General features: G+C 37.5%; 1 protein-coding gene across 4 annotated transcripts in view; it reads right to left on the reverse strand.

Annotated features, from left to right (window-relative positions):
* Positions 1 to 23,349, reverse strand: part of ERICH3 (glutamate rich 3) — a 118,070-nt gene that overhangs the window by 85,793 nt on the left and 8,928 nt on the right. For 2 of the 4 annotated variants that reach the window (XM_017868976.1, XM_017869003.1), the window contains exons 2-5: positions 8,407 to 8,500; positions 5,843 to 5,968; positions 2,192 to 2,263; positions 473 to 601 (exon numbers count right to left, since the gene is read on the reverse strand). In XM_017868976.1, the coding sequence (XP_017724465.1) occupies positions 473 to 601; positions 2,192 to 2,263; positions 5,843 to 5,968; positions 8,407 to 8,500 (421 nt within the window). Of the gene's footprint in view, positions 1 to 472; positions 602 to 2,191; positions 2,264 to 5,842; positions 5,969 to 8,406; positions 8,501 to 23,349 lie in introns of those variants that run through there. The other 2 variants (XM_017868987.1, XM_017868997.1) reach the window with 2 other exon arrangements.

Genomic DNA, 23,349 nt, shown 5'->3' on the forward strand with positions numbered 1-23,349 from the left:
ATAAGGTGGAAGTAGAGGGAACAGCAAGAACAAAATCCAGAGGTCAGAAAATATAGAATATGTATAGTGGTCCCATTTTGCTGCATTGAAGGGTGCTGAAGAGTAATCATGCAGAAAAAAATTTGGAATAGCTAATTTGAGGTCATATGGTTTAAGGTCTTAAATGTCACCTGAGAGTCTGAGCTTTTCTCAGGCCAGGGAAAGTATTTGGGTATATAAGTAACATAAGTAATTGGGACTTCCAGAAAACTAATCTAGCATTCATGAGCAAAATTGATTTGGCAGTAGTGATATTTACTAGCAGTGAGACATTCAGAAGAGACACAGTTGAACAGATATAAGACTATATTTTCATTCAGTAGGACTGGCAGGATTATGCAGACATGCTCCCAGAGAGTATTCTTTCTGAGAATAAGAAATAATAAATTAATTAGCTGGGATACTGCATGACAAAGTGTTTAATATTACTCACCAGTGCTAATGGACTGGAATGTCCTTCATCAACCAGAACACTATGGCCACGATTAGTCTTTGGGCCAACTGGTGGGTGGGGAGATAGGATTGACATGTTATTTTCAACAGACCTTCTTGTGTGCTCTCCCTAGAATAAGAAAGCAATTTAGCAAATAGACATCGAGTTAGTAATCTAGGTTAGATTATGCATAACATGTACGAAATACTATATGGCTAAAGAAATTCTTTCTCGTTTCTTCCAAGAGTTACTTTTGTTAAGGAGTTAGGTGTGGTGGTAAAAGGCAAGAAATTGAGTCGGCTTTAGTTGTGCTCAAAGAAATAACAGCAAAAGCAGTGTATCTTCCATTTTAGCAATAATATTTGTTCATTTTAAGCAGATGACTAAAAAAGGCATAATGAACTTTACTACTGTGATCAGTAGACTACCAGAAAATAGTACTTCTCTATCTTAGAAAATGAATAATTCCGTTAGGCAAAAAGTGTCCCATGTTTTAAAAAATGAGAGCTAAAATATATGTTGTGCCAAATTCAGTAATAAAGTGAAAATTGTTCAAATAAAAATCATATGAAGAGGCACAAGGGTAGCAAATCTCTGACAATGCTACAATATGCCCATGTACTTCCTTTAGTGGGTCTGGCTACCTGGGCAAGGGTGAATAACACATAGCAACTTTTCCTGCTTCATGCAGTGTAAGTGACTCTTTTTTCCAGTAACCACATTTTCTCCATCAACATTTAAGCAGATAAATTACAGAATCTATGACTTAGTCCTTGATGTAGGGCAATATTGGCAAAGCTGGATTAACCACAAATCTCTACACATCAACTCTTTGATCTTGAAAAACTGACCCACCCTCTGTCATTTGAAAACATTTTTGTAACAAAATTATCTTCTCACCCTGATAAAATAGACCTGAGTCCATCAGGCAAGGGTGAAAAATTACTGTCTTTTATGACAAGTTATTCTACAGAAGCTTTACAAATATCCATCAGTTCGTGAAACGTATCTGAGGCCGCATATTTGTAATACCATAGTACACAGAAAATTAAGAACAACATGTGATTACTAATGACTTCAGAAATTGAGTAAAACTGCCAACCTAAATGGAAATCTTGAATTTAACTGAATATCTCATCTCTTGATTCAAGTTTATATTTCCTGAGTTCACTGCAAAGAAGATATATTTAAAAATAGAAAACAAGGAATTTTAAAATGCCTTTTACAAAATCTACATTTTATCATGCTTTCTTTTGCTAATGAGGATCCTTTCCACCATATATTTCCAAGGGTCACATTCAAATGAAAATGTGTCATAGTATCATTCTTAAAAAGTCCTTTTTTCCATCAGGTTGGAAACATTACCATCCATTTTACCTTCTTAAGACACAAACAAAATCCCTTGCCCTCTATCACAAGAATATATAAAAGCAAAATTTCAGGAACATTTTCAAGTTTGTCTTTGAAAGGTTTGTGCCTCATTAAAATTTATTTTGTACAAATAGCTCCTCTTTTTGTCACAATCTTCTGTAATAGTGATGGCTAAGGTTTAGGCTTGATTGAACCATCATTGACTTCAACTATGTTTTACCCAAAAGTAAAGTGTCCCAGGGAACTGGAATCATAGTTTCACTGGTTTTGTTTGTTTGTTTGTTTGTTGTTGTTTTTTAAATCATAAAATAATACTATGAAGTAAAAGACAGTTATATAACTCCTTACCTTAAACATCTGGATTCGCTCCTTCCTAGCTAAGGTTTCCAATTTCTTTTTTATTTCAAGCTGATGGTAACGCTAAGCATATAGGAAAGAATAAAGGAGAGAATCATATCGGTTATAGCAAAGACTAGTTTAGAGAAAAATAATTCCAACAGCTAACTATATTCTCAATTACCCCTCTTGTCATTGAAATGGAGAAGAATCATCTGCATCAGTGCACAAGTGGGAATATAAATTGGTGCAACTATTTGGAAATTCAATTTTCAACATATATTAGCAGCTAAAAGCGTTCATAATCTTTAACCCTTAAATTTCACTTCTGAACCTGTGGGAAATCTAAGTAACTTTTAAAATGTCTTATGCACAAAGATGCTATCTGAAAATTTTTTTCCTTTTCTTTAAGGTAAAAGAAAATGCAGAAACAATATGAACTATAAAGAGAATGGTTATATTCCTGGCACAGTCATATGATGGAATAAAATATAATTGATCATTTAAATAATGGTTCATACAGATCATTAAATAAGGTTTATACAGATTCTGTTTAAAAAGATGGACAATGCACCTAATGCAGGATAAAAGCAGGATACAGAATTTCACAGAAATACAATTTAATTTATCAAGCTCTTATTGTGTGTCTGTCCCTGTGCTAGGAAGATGCTTCACATACATTATTTCTTCTTGAACAACTCTAATTGCCAAGCCACCCTATTTTACAAACAAAGACACTGAGGCAGAGGATAATGAACTTGCCCCAGGTCATATACCCAGCCAGTGGAGGAGCTGTAATTTCAGCCTTGGCCTATCTGACACTAACTTCCTGTTTTTTACTTGTTTTTTCACAAAACCTTGTTGTCCCTGTCACAACATAGTATGAGTTTACTAAGGTAAAAATATGAATAGAAAAGAGACTAGAAAGAAATGGATGTTAACAGCAGTTGTCTCTGAAGGAGGAATTGCATGTAATTATTTTCCTTTTTTATGCTTTTCCCCTAAGTTTTGTAATATATTATTCTATAATTTAAAATAAGCCTCACGTAAAAAAATAATCCGTTTAAAAGGCAAATTGAAATTAATTAGACATATTTGAGAGTGTTTTATTCATTGGCCCTTTGAAAAAATGTTTCCCCTCTGTTCTTGGTTCCCTCCTACTGCCTTAGGAGCCCTGCAGACTCAATAATTCCCTATCATCAATCCTCTTCTTAACACTTCCCTTTCCTCTCTCTCTTCCTCTGATCTCCTACCCACTTATTATCAAACTGTTCAACTCACTATCAACCTTTTCCACCGTCCATTTATTCCCAACTCACTGTAGTCATCCACATCGACTGACTTGCCACTTCCCTACTGCTGAAACTACTTTTGCCAAGTCCACCAATGTTTTTGTCTTCTGGGTCAAACCTAATTTCCGTTTGTTCCCCTAGTGCTCATCATCTTTAACCATTCTGCAGCTTGTGAGAACCTTCCCGCTTCCAGGACACCATTCTAATAGGCATGTTTGTGACCACTTGAAGGTTCCTTTTCAGCCCATGCTGTTGTTCTTGATCTCCTGCAGTGCACATACTTCCAACCAGGTGAGAAACTCTTTCTTCTGAGCTCTTTCTTCTCCCTCACTCCTTCGCATTCAGTTAGCTTAAATCTTTCTCCCACTTCAGCTTCTCTGTAGACAGCTGCATCTCTCAGCACTACCACTACTGCTATTAGCCTACACCCTTCGGCAATAGCTTCCTAATTGACCTCCCACCTCCAATCTTTTCCAGCTCATTAATCTATCTTCCACATTTTTAGCAACATCATCTGTCTAAAACAGCTCTGCTCATTTCTTTTACTCCCCTGCTGAAAAACATTTCATCGCCTCATCACCTACACCCCAAACTTACTTGAGAATTTAAGGCTCTCCAGAGACTGGGTACCAACTTGTGGGAAAGTGTTACTTCTTGCCACTCCTGCCAACTAACCCACTGTGCAGTCTGGCCTCAGTGAGGGTTCCTTTCCATCTACTATGTCCTTTCACACCTCTGTAACTTCTGAGGTCTAGAACACCTTTTCCATGTTTTCACAGGAACCCTCACTCAGTCTTCAAACAGCAAGGCCTCTGTTCAGTTTCCTCTGACTACCACAGAGAAAAGTCATCCTTCTCTCCTTTTCTGAGCTCAATTTGTTCCTCTCCTCTAGCACTTAGTCACATTCTACAGTATTTTTTTTTAAATCCTGCCTTGCAGCTTCAACACACAGCCTCATACTGGCACATGGTAGCCTGCAATTATGGCTTGTTGCATGAGTGAATGTATGAATGTGAATACGGCAGTATTAGCAAGGAGCATCAGCATAAACTAAATGTGAGACAAATGTGACAATTTAAAGATTAATAGTTTGCTCTATTATATTTATATATGATTTATTCTATTATGTAACAATTATATTATTTAATATACCACATTTATCTAAATATTAACATTTACCTAAAATATTTATTCAGAACTAGGAATCCACAAAGATTTAAATAATAGCATATTCAACAGTTATGATGTGTCAGAATGTGTGAAGTGAAATTTTGGGAAACTAGACTTCAAGGATTAAGGCTAACAGAGAACTCACTGCCTGTTGGGTAAATTTGAAACAAGGTGTTAATTTTATACTGTACTATTTATTGTTTTCACAGAAAAATTACAGCTAATACTTTTATAAGCAAGAATTTAGGGCCACAAACAACAATTCTATGTAATTCACAGTCATGATATGAAGCACAAAGTAAATTCCTAAATGAACAGATCATACACATCTTAAGTGGACACTTCATCTACCTAATGCAGCATAATAATAAATATTTTCAGTGGCACTAGACTTAATATTGGTTTACTGATGATTCTACAGTTGTTCATAAATGTTTACTGCACTCACAGGTCAATGGTTTTACGAGCCAAGTTTTCTGATTTACTGCTTGTATGGTCAAGCCAAGAAGCGACATGCTTTTTCACAGAGATTAAAATGGTGTTGATGCTTGAAACTACAAGTTCCATGGAGCAAGGCTGAAATAATTTATCAAATTAGCTAGATATCCCACTAAGATGCCCTGTCAGATTAAAAAAATATATTGTTGATGTTTGGTTTGTGCATCTATGTTGACCAGCGTGGCCTACGGTAGAAGGGACAGCAGATGTTAAAATGCCTATTCCTTGAAATGTAACATACGGCTGAGCTTCAGAGCCTTAAAAGAATAACAGATCTGAAATAATTCATGGCAATGGAATTACTGATATTTAAACGGATGTCACTTTTTTCAGCAAATGGAAATTGAGGTACAGATGGTGAGGGCTGGTATGCTTTAGAGTAGCCATTGTGAATGAAAAATCTACATTTGGAAAATTAAATATCACAAAATATATAATGATGGCCATATTTTTCTCCAACTGAAATGGAGAAAAGCTTACGCTAGACTTCTGGCTCCTGGCTGCCCAGAGAGATATTGAGTCTTTCTTTGTTTCGTTTTCTTTTTTAATGAAATGCAGAAAGAATATCTCTTTTTCTAGGTACAAAAGCATTATTAATTATCATATTAGACAATATCAATCACAAAGAAAATAGTAAAGATTTATACCTCCATCTTCATTGAAGTAGAAAAAAATAAAATAAAAAATAAGTATATATTTATACCTCCATATCAAGAACTTTATGAAAAATTGCCTGGGCTAAGCACTCCCGGATATATTTTTGATGATCCCGCTTCATAATATTTAGTTTATATTCTTTTTCAGAAAGTATTCTTCCACTTCTTGTGATCTGTCATGAATAAATAAAACATACATAGAAATATAAAATAGGAAATGCGGTGTTAGTTTCCAAAAAAGGCTAGAGGGTGGAGAAGACAGACAGGCGCGCGTGTGCACACACACACACACACACACAGAGAGAGAGAGAGAGAGAGAGAGAGGCCTTGGGGAGGCGGGGAGGGAGGGAGAGAGAAAAAAAGGAGAGGGGAGAAAGAGGGAGAGAAAGCAGCAGTACCTTTTAAGCCTAAAAGAATATATCACTATGGTTGATAAATTTTCACTTTTAATGAATATTTCATGAGGCAAAAAGGAGAAAGGAAGTCTCATATACCCTTAAGTGTGAAAACACACACAGGTGGTACACTTGATGTTTAAAACAAGATTTTCATCACAGTAACAATTTTCCCTTGATGGAACCCAGGTGTTCTTTTCATTTCTCTTTTGAACACTTTCCTGGAGGAACAGGGTGGGGTACTACCTTGAAACAATGACCAGGAGTAGTGATCATAGGACTGATGATCTCGCAGGAAATACTTTGAAGGGCAAACATGGGAGCTACAGAGGAGCTCATCAGTTTGTTTTAAAAATAATTGGTTTCATTACTTTGTTTTCCTACTGCTTTTTTTTCTTCCACTCTCCAGCCCAAAATGTAATTTAATTTGTTGTTTTGATTCAGAATTTTACACATTATGCGGTAGCATACATAGAAGATATTCAATATTGGTCTCAACTGGCATCATTGCAAGTCCCAGGAGTGACCATTTTTGTTGTGGATTTACTTCTTTTTCTTTAATTCTTCCTGTGGGCATATTTGTTGATGTGTTGTATTGTTCTCTATCCCCTGTAAACAAAGAGCGTTACCCATATGGATTGTTCACCTTCTTCTTTTCCACTTATTTAAGCTTTGCTCCCCTCTTTCATGCAAGCCACATATTTTTCTTAATTCTGCTAACTATATATTTTTTACCACTACTGTTGCAACACACTGGAGTATTGAGATCAACCAGAGTTGTGCTACAAGTGATGGGTTACTGGTAATCTTTTTTTGTAAATACATTTTCCAATGGAAGAAAGAGATATACCTATAGAAAGTGTGCTTGGAATTACAGATAACCCACTTACAGTCTTTGTGCCACTATGTCTGAGCTCCCCAACTAGAGTGGAAGCTCCTATAGGGCAAAGGTGCTTAAACTTGACCCTGCATCAGAACCACCTGCAGAGCTTGTTGAAAAACTGATAGGTCCCTTACCAGAGCTTCTGATTCAATTAAGTCTGTGGCAGGGCTCTCATATTTGCATATTCTATCAGGATTCCGGGTGTCCCTGAACACTGCTAACTGAGAGGCTATATTTGAACCTCTAGAGAAAGGGCTGCATCTTTCTTATTTGAATTGCCATGCATACAACCAGTGTTCAATAAGTGCTTGTTAATGATGCTGATAAGTAAATACAAAGTCCTTCCTATTTGTAGGCAAAACTCACAGACTGTTATCCAAAGAAGTGATGTTAATAGTAACAATAATTACAACACCCATTTATTGCACATCTCTAACTGCCACAACAATTCTGAGAGCTGCATGCTATCATTCTCATTTTACAACTGAGGAAGTTGGGGCTGAAAAAGTTAAGAAAGTGATTTACTCAAGATTCTATGGCTTATAAATGGCAAGCTCGGTTTCAGCCAGGTCTGTCTGATAACAAAGCCTCAGGAGGAGAAAAGCAAGCTCTCTGAGATCTATCAGCTAGAGTGCCAAGCACAGAAACAAGGATTAGAAATGCAATACGTGCTCTTTCAACACCATGGCAACAATAGTTAAGGAAACCCATTGTGTTTTAAGAAGGTAAACAGCTAACACTTTCTATAACCACATCTCTTTCTTTCCATGGAATACTGTAACATTTTTGAAAGGTTTGACATTGTATATATTTAGAGGAATAGAAATTTTGTGGAAAGAACAGTTGTGAAGCTAATGAAATACACTTATATTATCAATAAACCATCACAGGAAATAATTTGCTTTTAAATGTGAGGGAAATGTTGAAATGTACATGTCTTCCACACCATATTCCGTGAATATCAAAAGCAGTATTTTTTCTGAAGATGACAGTAAAATCTTCTCTATCTTCAATTCCTAACGGTTTCTAGCTCATACAACGTGTTCAGTAAATATGTGTTGAATGAATGAATAAACAAACAATTGAAATATGCTGTTGGAAACTCTCAGGGCCTTTTCCTCAATGATTTATAAGTTTTCTTAGCAGTCATTGTGACCTGCCTTCCTATCTTCTCAAACAACCTCAAATACATAAATCAAAACTTTGGAAAGAAAGAAATTTTTCTAAAATGAGGGGAAGTGGAAGATGTCACTCAAAGAGAAAGCCTGAAAAGGTAGGGAATTATTGGACTTCATGAAGCAAGAAGGTCATTGGAAAGTAAACCAAAACTTACCAGTCCTGATCTTAAGAGATGACGTCTTATCCTTGTATTGTTAAAATACCCAGCCAGGTGTTTATCCATAAGGCTATTATATGCTGCAAGTAACCTAAAATGCAAAAATAAAACCAATAAGGTTTTACAAAGGGTTGTTTGATAACCAAGGCAGTTCTTTACTTTCTCCCCAAACAGTGCATAATCATTCACTCATGCAGCCTGCCAGTCATTCATGTATGTATTTAATAAACATGTATTGAGTCCCTACTCTTTTGTAAGTCTCATGATAAGACCTAGAAAATCATCCTGATTTTAATTATTCCACAGACAAGTATGGAAATCACACATCAACAAGTAAAGTGAATGGGGAAAGTCAACAAGAGAAATATGCAAAAAGTCATGGCAGCACAGAGAAGGAGGCCACCAGCTCCAGTTGTCAAAAAGGGCTTCACAGAGGATGCCTGATGGGAAAGTAAAGGCTCCTTCAGCAGAGTCTTTAGCCTCTCATGACATACGCTAAACTCTGGTAACTCAAACTTACCTGCTGTCTCTCATGTTCAGAATACAACGTGGTGCCCCAACTGTGAAGGCCCTTCCTTCACCTGCCAGCCAGCAGATAATATCTGTGGTGTATAAGCATCTCTTCTCTTAGGAAACATTCTCTGATATGTCCTGGTGTGCTATGTTGCCTTCCACTCCCGCTCCCCACCTCCTACCCTGAGTTACTATCTCATCACATAATATGTAATTGTTTATTTCTTGGTATCCTCTGCTAGATTGGAAGGCTAGGCTAGGATAAAGCATTATTCTTGGTATCCCTACTGATGTTATTTGTCATGTATCAAAATAATAATGTGCTCAGTAAATATACGATTTTGTCTGGGACTTATTTTTCTTGTTGTAAGTTCCTAACTAAATTTAAACTCAGTATTTTGAAGTGTTAACTTCCTCATATATATCTAGACATTTGCATTAATTTCACATCCAGCATCAAAATAATAATTCATAGATCACTTTTGATTTTTACGGTCTTTTAAGAGTTAAAAGAAGATAAATTGGTTTATTGATTATATGCTATACCTTAGTAAATTGTCAATCTAAGTCTGTATGTCAAAGTTGAGCACTATTTTCCATTTCAACCTATCCTTCATTAATTACTCAGTAACTTACAAAAACATGCACACATATATGTATGTATACATGGTGCATGCACATACATATTCATACATAGACATACACATAGATGTTAGTATATACAGTATACAGTAGTCCTCCCTTATCCACAGGGAATACATTCCAAGACCCCCAGTGGATGCCTGATATCGTGGATAGCACCAAATCTTATGTATACTAGGTTTTTTCAATCTGATATCCAACATGGCTGCTAAGTGACTAAAGGGTGGGTGGCATATATTGTGTGTATACCCAGGAAAAACGGATGATTCACATCCTGGGCAGGAAGGAGCAGGACAGCATAGGATCTGACAACACTACTCAGAACAGCGTGCAATTTAAAACTTATAAATTGTTTATTTCTGGAATTTTTCCATTTAATATTTTTGGATTGTGGATGACCACGGGTAATTGAAACCAATGGAAGTGAAATCACAGATAAGAGGGGGCTACTCTGTGTGTGTGTGTGTGTGTGTGTGTGTGTGTGTATACATACACACTTATATACATATATATATAGAGAGAGAGGGGGAGAGAGAGAGAGACAGAGATAGAGGAAGACAGACAGAGATAGACAGAGGCAGAGTCAGGGAGAGGCAGAGAGAGAAAGAGAACAAGAAAGCCTAAAGAGAGTCCAAACACAAAGCTGTCTTTAAAAAAATGCATACCCTATTACAGGCAACAAAGTTTTACAATCTATACATTTTATGAGCTGCTAATCCTTAATTTATTCTGAGATCAGAGCAGGGACTCATATTGTAGTCAAGTAAATATCATTAGCAACAATTTTATTTAACAGTTTGTACTCCTTAATTACATGGAGATGATATGGGTGACTTCTTCATGCCTCTTTTCTCCTTAAAAGCACATCACAGGAAAGTTCCATGCTGCCAAACGGTAAGAAAAGTTTAATTTCATCCTCAAAAGAGACTAAAAGCAGTTACAAAGGTTAGAAACCAAGGTGCCACATGAGGGATGCAGACATATGAACAACTGCAAAAGCCATTATTTCACTAGGTTTATGTAAAAAGACAACCCAAGAGCTTCAGTAAGGCACATAGAAAACCAGCTCCAGATAATGCTTTGAAACCATCTTTTAAATGAACTGTCTTCGTGTCCTATAGTTCATCAAAGGTTTCCTGTCTCCAAAAGGTCAACATTGTATACCTTACCCTTTCTAAATCTCAGAATATCTTTTCAGCTCCTCATTTCAGAAAGGTGAGCAGGTGTCTCTCAGTCCTAACAATCATGATTCCACAGTTCACAGATTCTTAAGATAAATCATTAGAGTTATATAATATATAGTCTTTTGTCTGTTTTTCAGGCTCAAGTTTTTTCTTAAAAATATCAATAGCTTGGGAATAGCTGGGAGTGCTAAAACCCTGATTAAATGAAATGGGGGTCAAAAAGTTGGGATCACATAAGCCTCAACTTCCTTATCGACTGATAAATTAGATCCTAATAACAATTGCTTGGCCAGCTGTGGTAGCACCTAATTTTAATTCCCCTCTCTCGGGCTTCTACTAACAAATGTGTGCACGATGCCTGTCCAGGCTTACAAATTGTCGAGCAGGTCCAGTTAGGTTGAAACTTTTTACACATCACCTTTTCCTATTTAGGAATAAATGTGAGTTCTTGCATCGGATACCATTTGTAAGCAACTCCTTCCACAACTATCATATGACTAGCTTGGTAGAACAGCTGAAAATAACCAGCAGGGTCCACCCAGGCTCAGTTATTTCCTTTTCAGACAATGCTGGAATTTTTTAACTGAAACTTTAGATTACTAAATTGCTTGATATCAAGAAATTGCACTAAAGTTAATTATATACAGATTTGGTAAAATGGTCAATGCGAGCATTTCCACTGCATACATATATATGTCACCATCTTTCTGACCATCAAGACTCCTTTCCAGGGAAATGGTCAAATGCTGTGTGGGTCGGTGTCAGCCACACTGTGGCCTGGCTGATCCTCTCTGTTCTGATCCTTTTCACCTGTACTTGACATGGACTTGTAGTCCACCATTGCATTCACCCAACTACAAGAGCTTCACTGACCAACACAAACTCAGGTTAGTAGAGCTTTTCTGAAATTCCACCCTTTCCTCTGCATTCATTGCCACTTACTCCCTTCACTTTTCTTTCTTTCTTTCTTTCTTTTTTTTTTTTTTTTTTTTCTTGCTCATGGCATAACCCTGGGCTGAATAAGGTCACCTTGCTCTGGGCTTGGTGATTGCGTTGCAGCTGAACACTCCATTGCTTTTGTATGTTACGCTCTGCATCCAGTGTCAACACTAGACTTCCTGGTCATGCTGCCTCAAGCCTGTGACCCTCCACTGCACCCTGTTCATCGATTCCATTGGTCACAGAAAGCACCAGGTCATTGTGACCATATTACTTGCAGGCCACGTTGTCATGTCAAGACCCACAACTCACTGGCCAGACCAGTCTAACATGTTTGTTTCTTTATGTGATGAACAAGACTATCTACCCATTCCCTGGTCACTAGGTGGGGAAAAACCCACTTCCTGGCTCAGTGCACTGGAGAAAACAGTCTCCCAGGCAACACAGCAACCTTGTCTTCATGGTGGTTCCTGTTTCCCTCACTTCAGTGCACATGCCACATCCTTCAGGGCCTGAAGTTTAGAGGAGTCAAAGCTGAGTTACTGGGGTGCTACCTTCCCAGCTAAGGCCTTTCAGCACTTAACTCTCGGACCCTTGCCTCCCACCATGTAATATACAAATGTGGCTCTGTAGTAAAGTCAGTGATTCCTGACAATCCTTTCTCCTGATGCCAAACTGAGATAGTCTACCATATAAAAATCCCAGCTAAAAGAAAAGGCACTATAATAGTGTTTTTAAATCACAAACGCTTATTGTTTAATGATTAATTTTAGGTTATTCTGTTAGGCATTGGGGACACAGAGATGGCACAGACATTGCACTCATGGAGCTCCCAATCTAGTGGGGAGACACACATATACATACTGTGTGTACATGTGTGTGTGTGTGTGTGTGTGAGAGAGAGAGAGACAGAGAGAGAGAGAGAGAGAGAGAGAGAGAGAGAGAGAGAGAGATTTCTTCCTGTATCATAAGCTAATTCATTACCAAGTATCTCCATGTCAGGCCCTGAATCCTGAGCTGGGGAAGGAGTGTAATATCCATATTCCATTTTGCAGATTACAAAGCACTCTCACATACATAGTCTCATCTAGTTGCTTTTAGACCCATGTAATATGAACAATATCTAACTATTACAGCTCTTTTATCTTGCTAAAGTAGAAAAGCTCCAAAACAAGATTACTGCTTAACATGAGTCAGTTTTAGGAAAACCTAAGGCAATATTTCTCTATGGATCACATTGATAAAGTCATTTCTTCTGGCCTGAAGCACCCTGTAACTCTACCCTCATCTCTTCCTATAGTACCTATCCGCACACTGTCTATATTACCTTTGGGGATGAAAAGAGATAAAGAAATTCCAACTCTAGCTTCAGTTCAATTCTGGCTCCACCATTACTGGCTCCATAACTGGGAGCAAGTGATTCTCTGCATCAATTTTTCTACCTTTCAAAAACACTAGTATATGAACACAGTTCAGCCAATTCTTTGCCAATTTATTGTAAGATTGCCTTTTCTCCAATTTCAAATAACATGTTCCTTATTTCCATTTGAAACCTCATTAAAATCACCTTTACCATCCGTATTTCCACCAACACTCTGTTTATTATTGTTTATGTATTCCCTAAGAAGATGGAGGTTTTCTCTTGTTTCTGAGTCCACACAAGAATCACCTTTAAAAATTGCCTCATGGCAATCTAGGGTTTTTCTAGTGTGCACCTCAGAGCTCTTCCAGCCTCCACCCACTGCTTAGTTCTAAAGCCACTTCCACATTTTTAGATATGTGTATCCTACTGTTAGTACCAATTTCTCTTAATCTCTTTGGGGTTGCTCCAACAGAATACCATAGCCTAGGTAAACAAACACTATTTTTGGAGGCTGGAAGTCTAAGATCAGGGTAGCAACATGTTTGGGTTCTTGAAGAAGACCCTCTCCCTGGTTTACAGATGACTGTCTTCTCATCGTGTCCTCATATGGCAGAGAATGGAAAGAGAAGCAAGCTCTCTTATGTCTCTTCTTATAAGGGCACCAATCCCTCATGATCTAATTACCTCCCAAAGGCCTAATCTCCAAATACTATCACATTGGGGATTAGGGTTTCAACATATGAATTTTGGGGAGACACAGACATGCAGTCCATATCAGAAGATATGATCATCCCCATTGTGTAGATGAGAAAAACAAGCCTTAGTTATATCACTTGGCAAAGATCATATAACCTAAGACTTATTCCTGCTAATATGTAACAAATCATAGTGAACACCACTCATCTTATCTTGCTAATGTGAGGACTGCAGTATGCTAAGTATAATGATGGAAAAATGTGAATAGTGAAATATTCACAGAGAAATATAATCCACCCAATTCTCCACTACAGAGATAGACACCTTTTAAATGAAAATTATTATAGACTTATATTAACAATTACATAACTTTCCTTTATAATTTTAGCATAAAAGCAATGTGCTGAAGTCTTAAAATCAGCTAATCTCTTAAATATATATTCCTGCATCATGCTTTGCACTAAAAATTTCCTCAAAAGTATACTTGTTTGAGGAGATACTAAAAATAATTTTGGTTCAACCAGGTTCATTTTATTTAACCCAAATTGTGACTCATTCCATCTAACTAATAAAGTGTTCAGGCCGGGTGCGGTGGCTCAAGCCTGTAATCCCAGCACTTTGGGAGGACTAGACGGGCGGATCACGAGGTCAGGAGATCGAGACCATCCTGGCTAACACAGTGAAACCCCGTCTCTACTAAAATACAAAAAAAAAAACTAGCCGGGCGAGGTGGCGGCGCCTGTAGTCCCAGCTACTCGGGAGGCTGAGGCAGGAGAATGGCGTGAACCCGGGAGGCGGAGCTTGCAGTGAGCTGAGATCTGGCCACTGCACTCCAGCCTGGGCGACAGAGCGAGACTCAGTCTCAAAAAAAAAAATAAAATAAAATAAAGTGTTCATTAGTTTTCTATTGCTGCTATAACAAATGACCACATACTAGTAGCTTAAAACAGTACAAATCTATTATCTTATAGCTCTGGAGGTCAGAAGACAGAAACGACTCAAATTAAGGTGGCATTCCTTCTGCAGGCTCTAAAGGAGAATTCAGTTATTTTTCCTTTCAATCTTCTGCAGGCTGTCTACATGCCTGCCTACATGCATTGCCAAATGCAGCCATGGCTGGTCAACTATTTCTCACAATGACATCTCTCAGGTTCTGGCTCTTCTGCCTCCCTCTTCCGCATGTATGCACCTTTGTGATTAATGGGGCCCACCCACATTAATCAAGGATAATTTCCTTATTTTACATCAGATGATTTACAATATTAATTCCATCTGCAACTTTTATTCCTCCTTTTCATGTAAAGTAACAGATCCACACACTCTGAAGACAAAAATATGAACATCTTTGAGGGCCATTCTTCTATGTTCTGCAAGGTCTCTCCCATAAGCCTGATGCCAGGAGCAGAAACACTGGACACTGAATGTGATGGTGATTGGACTGTGTCTTAGGCCATTTCATGCTGCTGTAACGGAATACCACAGACTGGGTAATTTATTAAAAAATAGAAATTTATTTCTCACAGTACCGGAGGCTGAGAAGTTCAAGATCAAGGTGCCATCATCTGGTGAGGGCCTTCTCCCTTCTCACTGTGTCATTGTAAGTTTCCCCAGTTCCTTCAATTTTTTTCTATATCATGACTAAAAGTCAGAGTGCCTTGACTGCTTTATGAACCAGCCAGCTGTAGGTTTTGCCCAGCAGACCTGAACCCAAACTGAGGCGTTGAACATTCTCAGGCACTGAAAAAGTTATCTGGGTTTGCTGGAAAGAAACTGGCCCGGACTGTGAACCAAATTTCCTCAAATTTCATATAATCTCCATACCCTGGCCCCCTCACCATGGACATGCCTTGATAGCACATCCCTTTTCTCTCACTGTTCATTGTGATAATATGCTGCTGCACTCTCCATCTAGGTTCCCTTAATAAATGCTTTGGACTGATCACCTTGGCCTTTAGTGTTCCTTTCTTTGGAATCCCAACTGGCCCCATCACAGGATGGTTTGAGGCCCTCCCTTGTGGGAATTCCCCTACCACCACTTTTGAAACAACCCCATCACAAAATAGTCATCACACGACAGAAGGTGGAAGGGCAAGAGAGCACACCCATTCCCATGATTTGATTTTGATTCCCATGATTTGCCCTTGACTTGAGGTCCAATTCTAATTCTACCCCTTATAAGATACATGACCCTTGATAGTTCAATCTTCTTTACCTAGCCACTATCCATCAAGTAAAATACTCGCACTACTCTCTGCAGGGAGCATCTCAGTTTACTTGTCTGGAAATATATTTGCTTAAAGTTTCATCGTTTTTGGAATATAGAAATTCACATATGGAAATACCCACATAGAATCTGGCAAACTGCCTCATTTTACATTCAGGAAGCTGAAGTTCTAAAAGTAGGTATGGTTCCTCAATAAATCAATAAAGAACATGCCAAAATGTCACAAGAGTTCCCATAAAATTGTACCTATCTCTTTCCTAGGGTCCTTGTCTTACCACCTTCCACCAGAATTTCTTTCACCCATGTTTAATCACTTTGTCTTCAGACTTATGTAAGATTCTCTTCCTGTACACCCTCCTACAAGGTGTTGCATGGAGCCATGCATACAGTAAACTGTCACAAACTCAGCCAAGATTTGTTGAGTAAATGTACAAATAAGTTAATGGAAACAAAGCATATTGGTCCAATTCCTTGACATATATCCTTTTTTAAAATCCACATGTGAGGATAATCACCTTTCTTTTCTGCTTCTGGACAATAAATGGAAGTAGTCTATGGGAAAAGCATGTTTTATGTATTTTGGCTTTTTTAAATGCAGCATTCTCCACGTGAGTGATCATACTAACAATTTGTTTTGTCATTTGTTTTGTTCTTGTGTTTGACAAAATGGTGCCTTTGTGGCATGCTGCATATTTCATTAGAATAAAATATAGTTCCCAGGGAGGCAGAAAAAATATATCCTTTTGAAGAAACTTGATGAAAGACGAATATAGAACAATTGACATGAGGGTCAATTATTTTATATTCCTATATAAGAAAACTCTTTGCCAGCTACAATTACACCAAGAGTCTCTGTAGCCTGTCACTTTATAGGGGGTGATTAAACTGATATCATATAAATGATTTTATATTATATTCTTCATTCTTTTTTATTTGCATCCAAACCTGCCAGATCTCAGCAATTATGCTAAATATTGATTTACAATTTTTCTCAGCTTATTCTAACAATGAAGCCAGATGAGAACCATAATATTATTTTATTTATAGCCTTAATATGATGGTTTGAAGTGACTAGTAAAAACAAGACTGGTCTCCAACTGTGCTGACTGCTGGCAAGATAATTATGCAGTGTTCACAGATGAGGCAATAGGGAAGCAGTGAATGGGAGTCAGTAGGCCTGAGACACATTAAGTTTGACCAGTTGCATATGAGACATGGTATATGCTTTCAGATACCGTGAATTCTTCTCTTTATAATGTTACATCTTTGAACAGAAAAAAAAAATTGTAACAGCTTGAAAAATATGCATTAATAGAAAAATAGTATCTAAACTAAGGGAGATAATGAGGCTGTTCAGAGGAAAGGTGACCAGGATGGAAAGTTCTGCAAACTAAGAATTTTTATCACTAGCATTTATTGAGTACTTTCTTAAATTTTTGTAGTGCATAAACACTCCATATAACATACACAATCTTGTGAATTAGTATTATCTTCCCTCTTCATAGATGATCAAACAGATGTAGAGTGGTTAGATAACTAGTCCATAACTAGTTAAAAGCAGATCCAGGATTCAAACCAGGATTGTTCTGCTTTAACCATAAAACTGAATGTGCTCTATGAGGTATTCCTCCTCCTTCTCCTCTTCCTTTTCCCCTCCTCTTCCCAATTCCTTGTCCTCCTTTCCCATCTTAGCTAATTTGAGGAAAGCAATTCTGAGAATTGTTCAAAACACATGCTGAAATGCAGTTTTGGGTACAAGAGGTTTATTAGCGATCAACGCCTGTGAAAGGAAAAGACAGGAAGCAGCATTGAGCAGAGGGGGAAGTCAAATCGTACACAGACCAAACAAACCCTTGGCCAACCTATCAGGGAACTCTGTAGTAAGTAGCTCTTCTCTGTCAATGAACAATCAACGAACACCTAATAGGTGTGTTCTACCAGCAATTGTGCATCTGGCAAAAAAAAAAAAAAAGAAAGAAAAAAGGAAAAAAATAATGCTGCTGTGTAGGCTATATTTTCCAAATACATTATTGAGTATATTATACAAGGAAAAAAAATAAAATTGTACTAAAGAGCTTCATTCATTGTTTTCCACTAAAGTTTAGGTTAATTTCCTAAGAGCTGGTTCTTTTAAAAAGTCATGCTGTTTCTAACCATTTTTGAGATCATCTTACCAGTGTGTTGTTCACTTACCCCCACCCTCCGAAATACCCAGTTTTAAATCTTCTATTGTCGCTTGTACTCTATGAATTTCAACAAGTTGTTTACTCACTATTAAGCTCAATTTCCTCATCTGTAAAAGGGGAAAATAATTGCGCCTTATATCGTAGAACTTCTGTTAAGCATTAGTATGATAATGCAAGTAAAGAGCTTAGTGCAGTGCATCACACTGTTAGGTGCTATTGTGTTATTAGCAGTGCTTTATTGTTCAATGAACCACATATACATTTGCCTGTGCTCTGAAAGGAAAATATACCATGGTTTAGAATCATAGAAGAAGTGCAGTAAGGAGACTTGGGAGAAGGGGGATGATTTAAACAATCAGGAAGAAAATGAAGTCTGAGCCAGTAGAAGGGAACTGAATAGGGGCAGGCGCGGGAACTTACAAGAGGATTGCTCCAGGAAGAGGGATTACCATATGCAAAGGTCCAGGGATAAGACAGCACCATGGTGCCTATCTTTACACTGTCCTCCTGCTAGAAGCACCTCCTGCTACTGTCTCCACCCCTGTTGCACAGGTGCATCTGTGTGTGTGTGTGTGCCTGTGCACACACATGCACAGTTCCGAAACCCCCCTTGGAAAAACAGAAGACACCCACCCACCGTCTTTTAAAGAGGGTAAAACTGAGAGGAGAGTAGTCAGTCAGCATGCCTGCTGCCAGATACAAAGGAGATTAGAAGAGTTATTTTGTGCAACAAACCCAAAGTGCTTATTATGTGTCTGGCCTCACACTATCCCAAGGTTACAAAGCTGCAAAGCTGCATAAGCACAGTCCCTGCCCTGAAGGGACAATCCAACCAATGAAAGAATGGCAGTGCAGTATGATGTGCTACAATCACAACAACAACTGTTTATTGTGTTCAGCATGCACAATCTCATTTAATCTGCAAAACATCCTATATATCAGATTATTATCCCATTTCACAAATAAGTAAATTATACTCATACAAGAAAGGTATCTAAGAGGAACTGAAATCTGAACTGGGTCCTAAATGACAAGTCAAGTTTTGAGGGAAGAAGTAAAACCTGGGTGGGTAATTATGGGGACAGAAGTACTATCTGGACTCATTCTAAGAAGTAGGGAAATCATACACAAAGTCCCAGAGAGAGAGAGAGATCACAAGTTTCTGTCACCCAAATAGGAATTGGTTGATTATTTATGCTATGGCTTGGCTATGTCCCCACCCAAATCTCATCTTGAATTGTAGTTCCCATAATCCCCATGTGTCATGGGAGGGACCTGGTAGGAGATAATTTAATCATGGGGTTACCCTCATGCTACTCATGCTATTCTTGTGATAGTGAGTGAATTCTCATGAGATCTGATGGCTTTATAAGGGGCTTCCCCTTTTGCTCGGCACTTCTCCTTCCTGCCACCATGTGAGGAAGGACATGTTTGCTTCCCCTTCCACCATGATTGCAAGTTTCCTGAGACCTTACCAGGAACCTCTTTAAACTTCTTTCCTTTGTAAATTACCCAGTCTAAGGTAGTTCTTTATAGCAGTGTGAGAACAGACTAATACAATTTAACATAAAATTAGTATAATAAAAAGGAATTGAGTTTACAGTATTATAAATTATAAATTGTTGATTAAGTCATTATGTGCAAAATATACTTTAGAGGCCTATGTTGGCTTGGAAATCTGATCACTATTTATATTTGATCTTGGAACACAGTCTCTTATAGATACGAATAGCCTACTTAAACTCTTTACCATCCATTGATTATAAGATGGCTCAATATATATGTGTGCACACATTCACAGAAGTATATATATATATATACACACACACACACACACATACTTTTACACATGTATGTATCATTTTTAGTTACTTTCTAGTCTTTGGGTATTTCCACAAATGCTTATGAATGGTACCTAGTGTCTATCAATCATTTCCACTAGTTTTCTGTGATGCAAGTCATAGGGTCTGCTTATCTGAAGCAAACTTGGCAAACATAAAGAAAACTCTCACATATGCTTTTCAATGTTAATAGTACTATTTTAATGTACAATGGGAAAATGTTCAGAAATGATCCCACAGAGTGGGGTACTATGAGAAAGAATAAAAGAAGAAGAAGAAGAAGAAGGAAATGAAAAAAGGAAGAAAAACCAAAACAGAAAAGCCAGACACCAAAGAGAACAAATCAATAAATTTACTATGTGGTTGAGAAGAAAAACATAATCAACCATGTTAAAAGCTTCTTAAGTGCCCTAAAATGTAATTCTTATGTGCAGTAGTAAGATTTAAAATGATAATGACGTGTGCAAAGGCTAAAGAGGTTGACTAACTTTTAAATACTTAACCATTTAAAAATAATACCCATAAGATTTTCACCAGTCTTTCTACCATTTGTCAATGTCAAAGCAATGATGCAGTTTCATGAGTTTGTCTTGAATTCTCAAATTTGATAAAAAGAGCAAGTGTGCTCGAGAGGTACAAATACTCTGAGTCATTGCTTCCATTTTTATTAAAATTCTCAGTTGTTCAGAGCATGATTTCCTTAAAGGAGCAACCTCATTTTGAGGAGTCATGAATTGGCAGGTCAATGTTAATTTTCTTTGTAAAGATTCATGAATCTAAGAACAGGTTGTCATTTAAAAGAAATTAGTTTAATTGAACAAGAAAGTGAAATACTGACTGGGAACACCTTCTCTATGCTCCCTTCCAATTAGCTTGGGACATGTCTGCTTATTTTGAACTGTGTATTTTATTTATTTGGGGTTTATGTCCCTTAAGAATTAAATCCTAAAGACTTAAGCAACATATGCTTTACACAAAGATCAAAATAAATACACAATAGCTGCCATTCACTGAGTTCCCATGTTGTGTCGATATTTATTAGCTCCATATTTTTGAAGGAGGAAAATGAGATGCAGAAATGAACTCTCCTGAGTTTACATAAGGCATAACTGGAATTTTAAAGCTACATCCTTCTGACTCCAAAAATAAATCCTCTTCTGAAATAGCATGTTTATTTCATAGTTTTTTGCATTGGACATTGATGTTTTCTCTTTGGAATATCAGTCCTTTTAATTTAAAGGAAGAGAAAAAAATAGGAAAGATGAGTTTCAGACAGTTGGAATTGTATTCATTCCTTCTTCGAAGTGTTCCCATTTTTTGCCCACACTCCTGACTACAGTTTCTGAATATCTCTGTCTTTTAACCACTGTGCCTGGGCTCTCCTTCTCCCTGTCACAGCATTCTCAGGTTTGATTTCTGCTCCATGCTCTTGCATGTGGCCCTGAAACATCAGACTTTCCATTAATTTTTCTGAGCCAATCTCCTCACCAAGGACTGAAATCTCAATATTCCTCTTCACACACTGCAGCCTGAGGCCAGCCTCACCCACTCCCTAAGGTTTTGTTCTGGAAGATTCCAGCATGAGTTGAAGTTTCATGTCTCCAGCTTGACTGAAAGGAAAGAAGAACTATGGGAAAGAAGATTTTAAAAGTCATAATCTTACATAAATCCCTATGAATTGTGGTGCAATATTCATTTGTTACAGTTGCAGAGATATTGCCAATCTCTATATGCCAATCCGTGGCATATAGAGAATGCCAAATTAACTGCTACTATAACTATTGACTTCAACAGAAAAAAAATGTTCAAACCCTTTTTTTATAAAGGCTTAGATGATCAGAAATAAATCTGAAATTAATTTATGACTTAAAATTGAAGGCAAATATCATTTTGTTAAAAAAAGAAAAATCCTAATCTGTTATGTACAGTTAATGTTCTACTCAAGGTTCCAAAAACTAAGCAAGACACAAGTAGAACTTAAAAACAAGAGTTAATTAGAGGCATTAACTTCTCCTTACAGGCCAGCTTTCACATGGTTTTATAGCATCCTCGCCTGCTTCTAAGAACATGTCACCTAAATGAACATGTAATGCTGCTGTCTCTTCTCACTTATTCAAAGTCACAATAGACTACTGCAGTGATGACTGAAATTACACCAAGTTTTAAAGAGTGCTTTTACTTTTAAAATGTTTCCCAACCAGGCATAGTGGCTCATGCCTATAATCCCAGCTATTTGGGAGGCTAAGGTGGGATAATTGCTTGAGCTCAGGAGTTTGAGATCAGCCTAGGAAACACGGTGAGATCACATCTCTAAAAAAGTTAAAAACGTTTCCAGATAGATCATTTTATGTCTTGAAGGACGGCCTTCAACATTCTTTCCCCAAATTAATCTCCCCAGGATGCCTTCTCCAATTAACCCAACTGTGCATCTAGCTCAGGACTTAGGTATGGAAGTTGTTCTATAGAAGTCTGTGCCTACTTACGTACCATCAGTATTATAAGCTACCAGACACCAAGCAAACATATTGACATATACTATGTGTCAGGTCCTGTGGTAAATGTACTACAGCATCTAATTTAACCCTAACAACAACTACAAAGCAGATATAAATCCCACAAGGATAGAAAAAAACAAGAATCAGAGAGATTACAAAATTTGCTTAGGGTCACACAACAACTATCTGGCAAATATGACAATCTAAAACTCAACTGAAGTCCAGTAGCAGACAGCCAGTCACTAAAGCTTTGTAGTGGACATGGTTGACTGGCTATAAGAACCCATTCCCAAACTTGTCTTCCTTGCCTATCTCCCATAGTAGAAGTTAGAGAAGTCAAATATACCCTTTCCTACTCTCTGTTATAGCAAAGTATATCCATTGTTGCAGTTATGGTCCATGAGATATAAAGAAAAGTCTACTGGAAGGGTTCTAAAAATGATGTCCTTCCTGATTTTTGTTAAAAGAAGTCTTCTTTTACCCATCTTTTCCTTTTGGTTTGGAGTGGTTTGATAAGAATATAATGACTGAATCTAGGGTCGTCATCTTGCTAACATAGAAAAAAACAAAAAAATGTTGCAAAGATAAGACCCCAAGTCCTGATATTACTAAAAAATATATTCACCTACCTGTAGGACTACTTGTAAAATAAATAATAACTTTTATTATGATTTAAGCCACTAGTAGTTTGGCTTTCTGTTACTTGCAGCTGAAAATATTCCTAAGGTCACTAAAGTCAGAGACATATGGTAGGAATTATTGAGCTAAGTTTGGAGCATAGTCCTGGGGTGCAGTGAGAACCCAAAGATGTAGAGAGGTATGGTCTCCACCCTATGGAGTTTGCAATTTACATGGGA

The sequence above is a fragment of the Rhinopithecus bieti genome, unplaced genomic scaffold (genome assembly GCF_001698545.2).
Source record: "Rhinopithecus bieti isolate Rb0 unplaced genomic scaffold, ASM169854v2 scaffold_973, whole genome shotgun sequence".
Taxonomy (NCBI): Eukaryota; Metazoa; Chordata; class Mammalia; order Primates; family Cercopithecidae; genus Rhinopithecus; species Rhinopithecus bieti.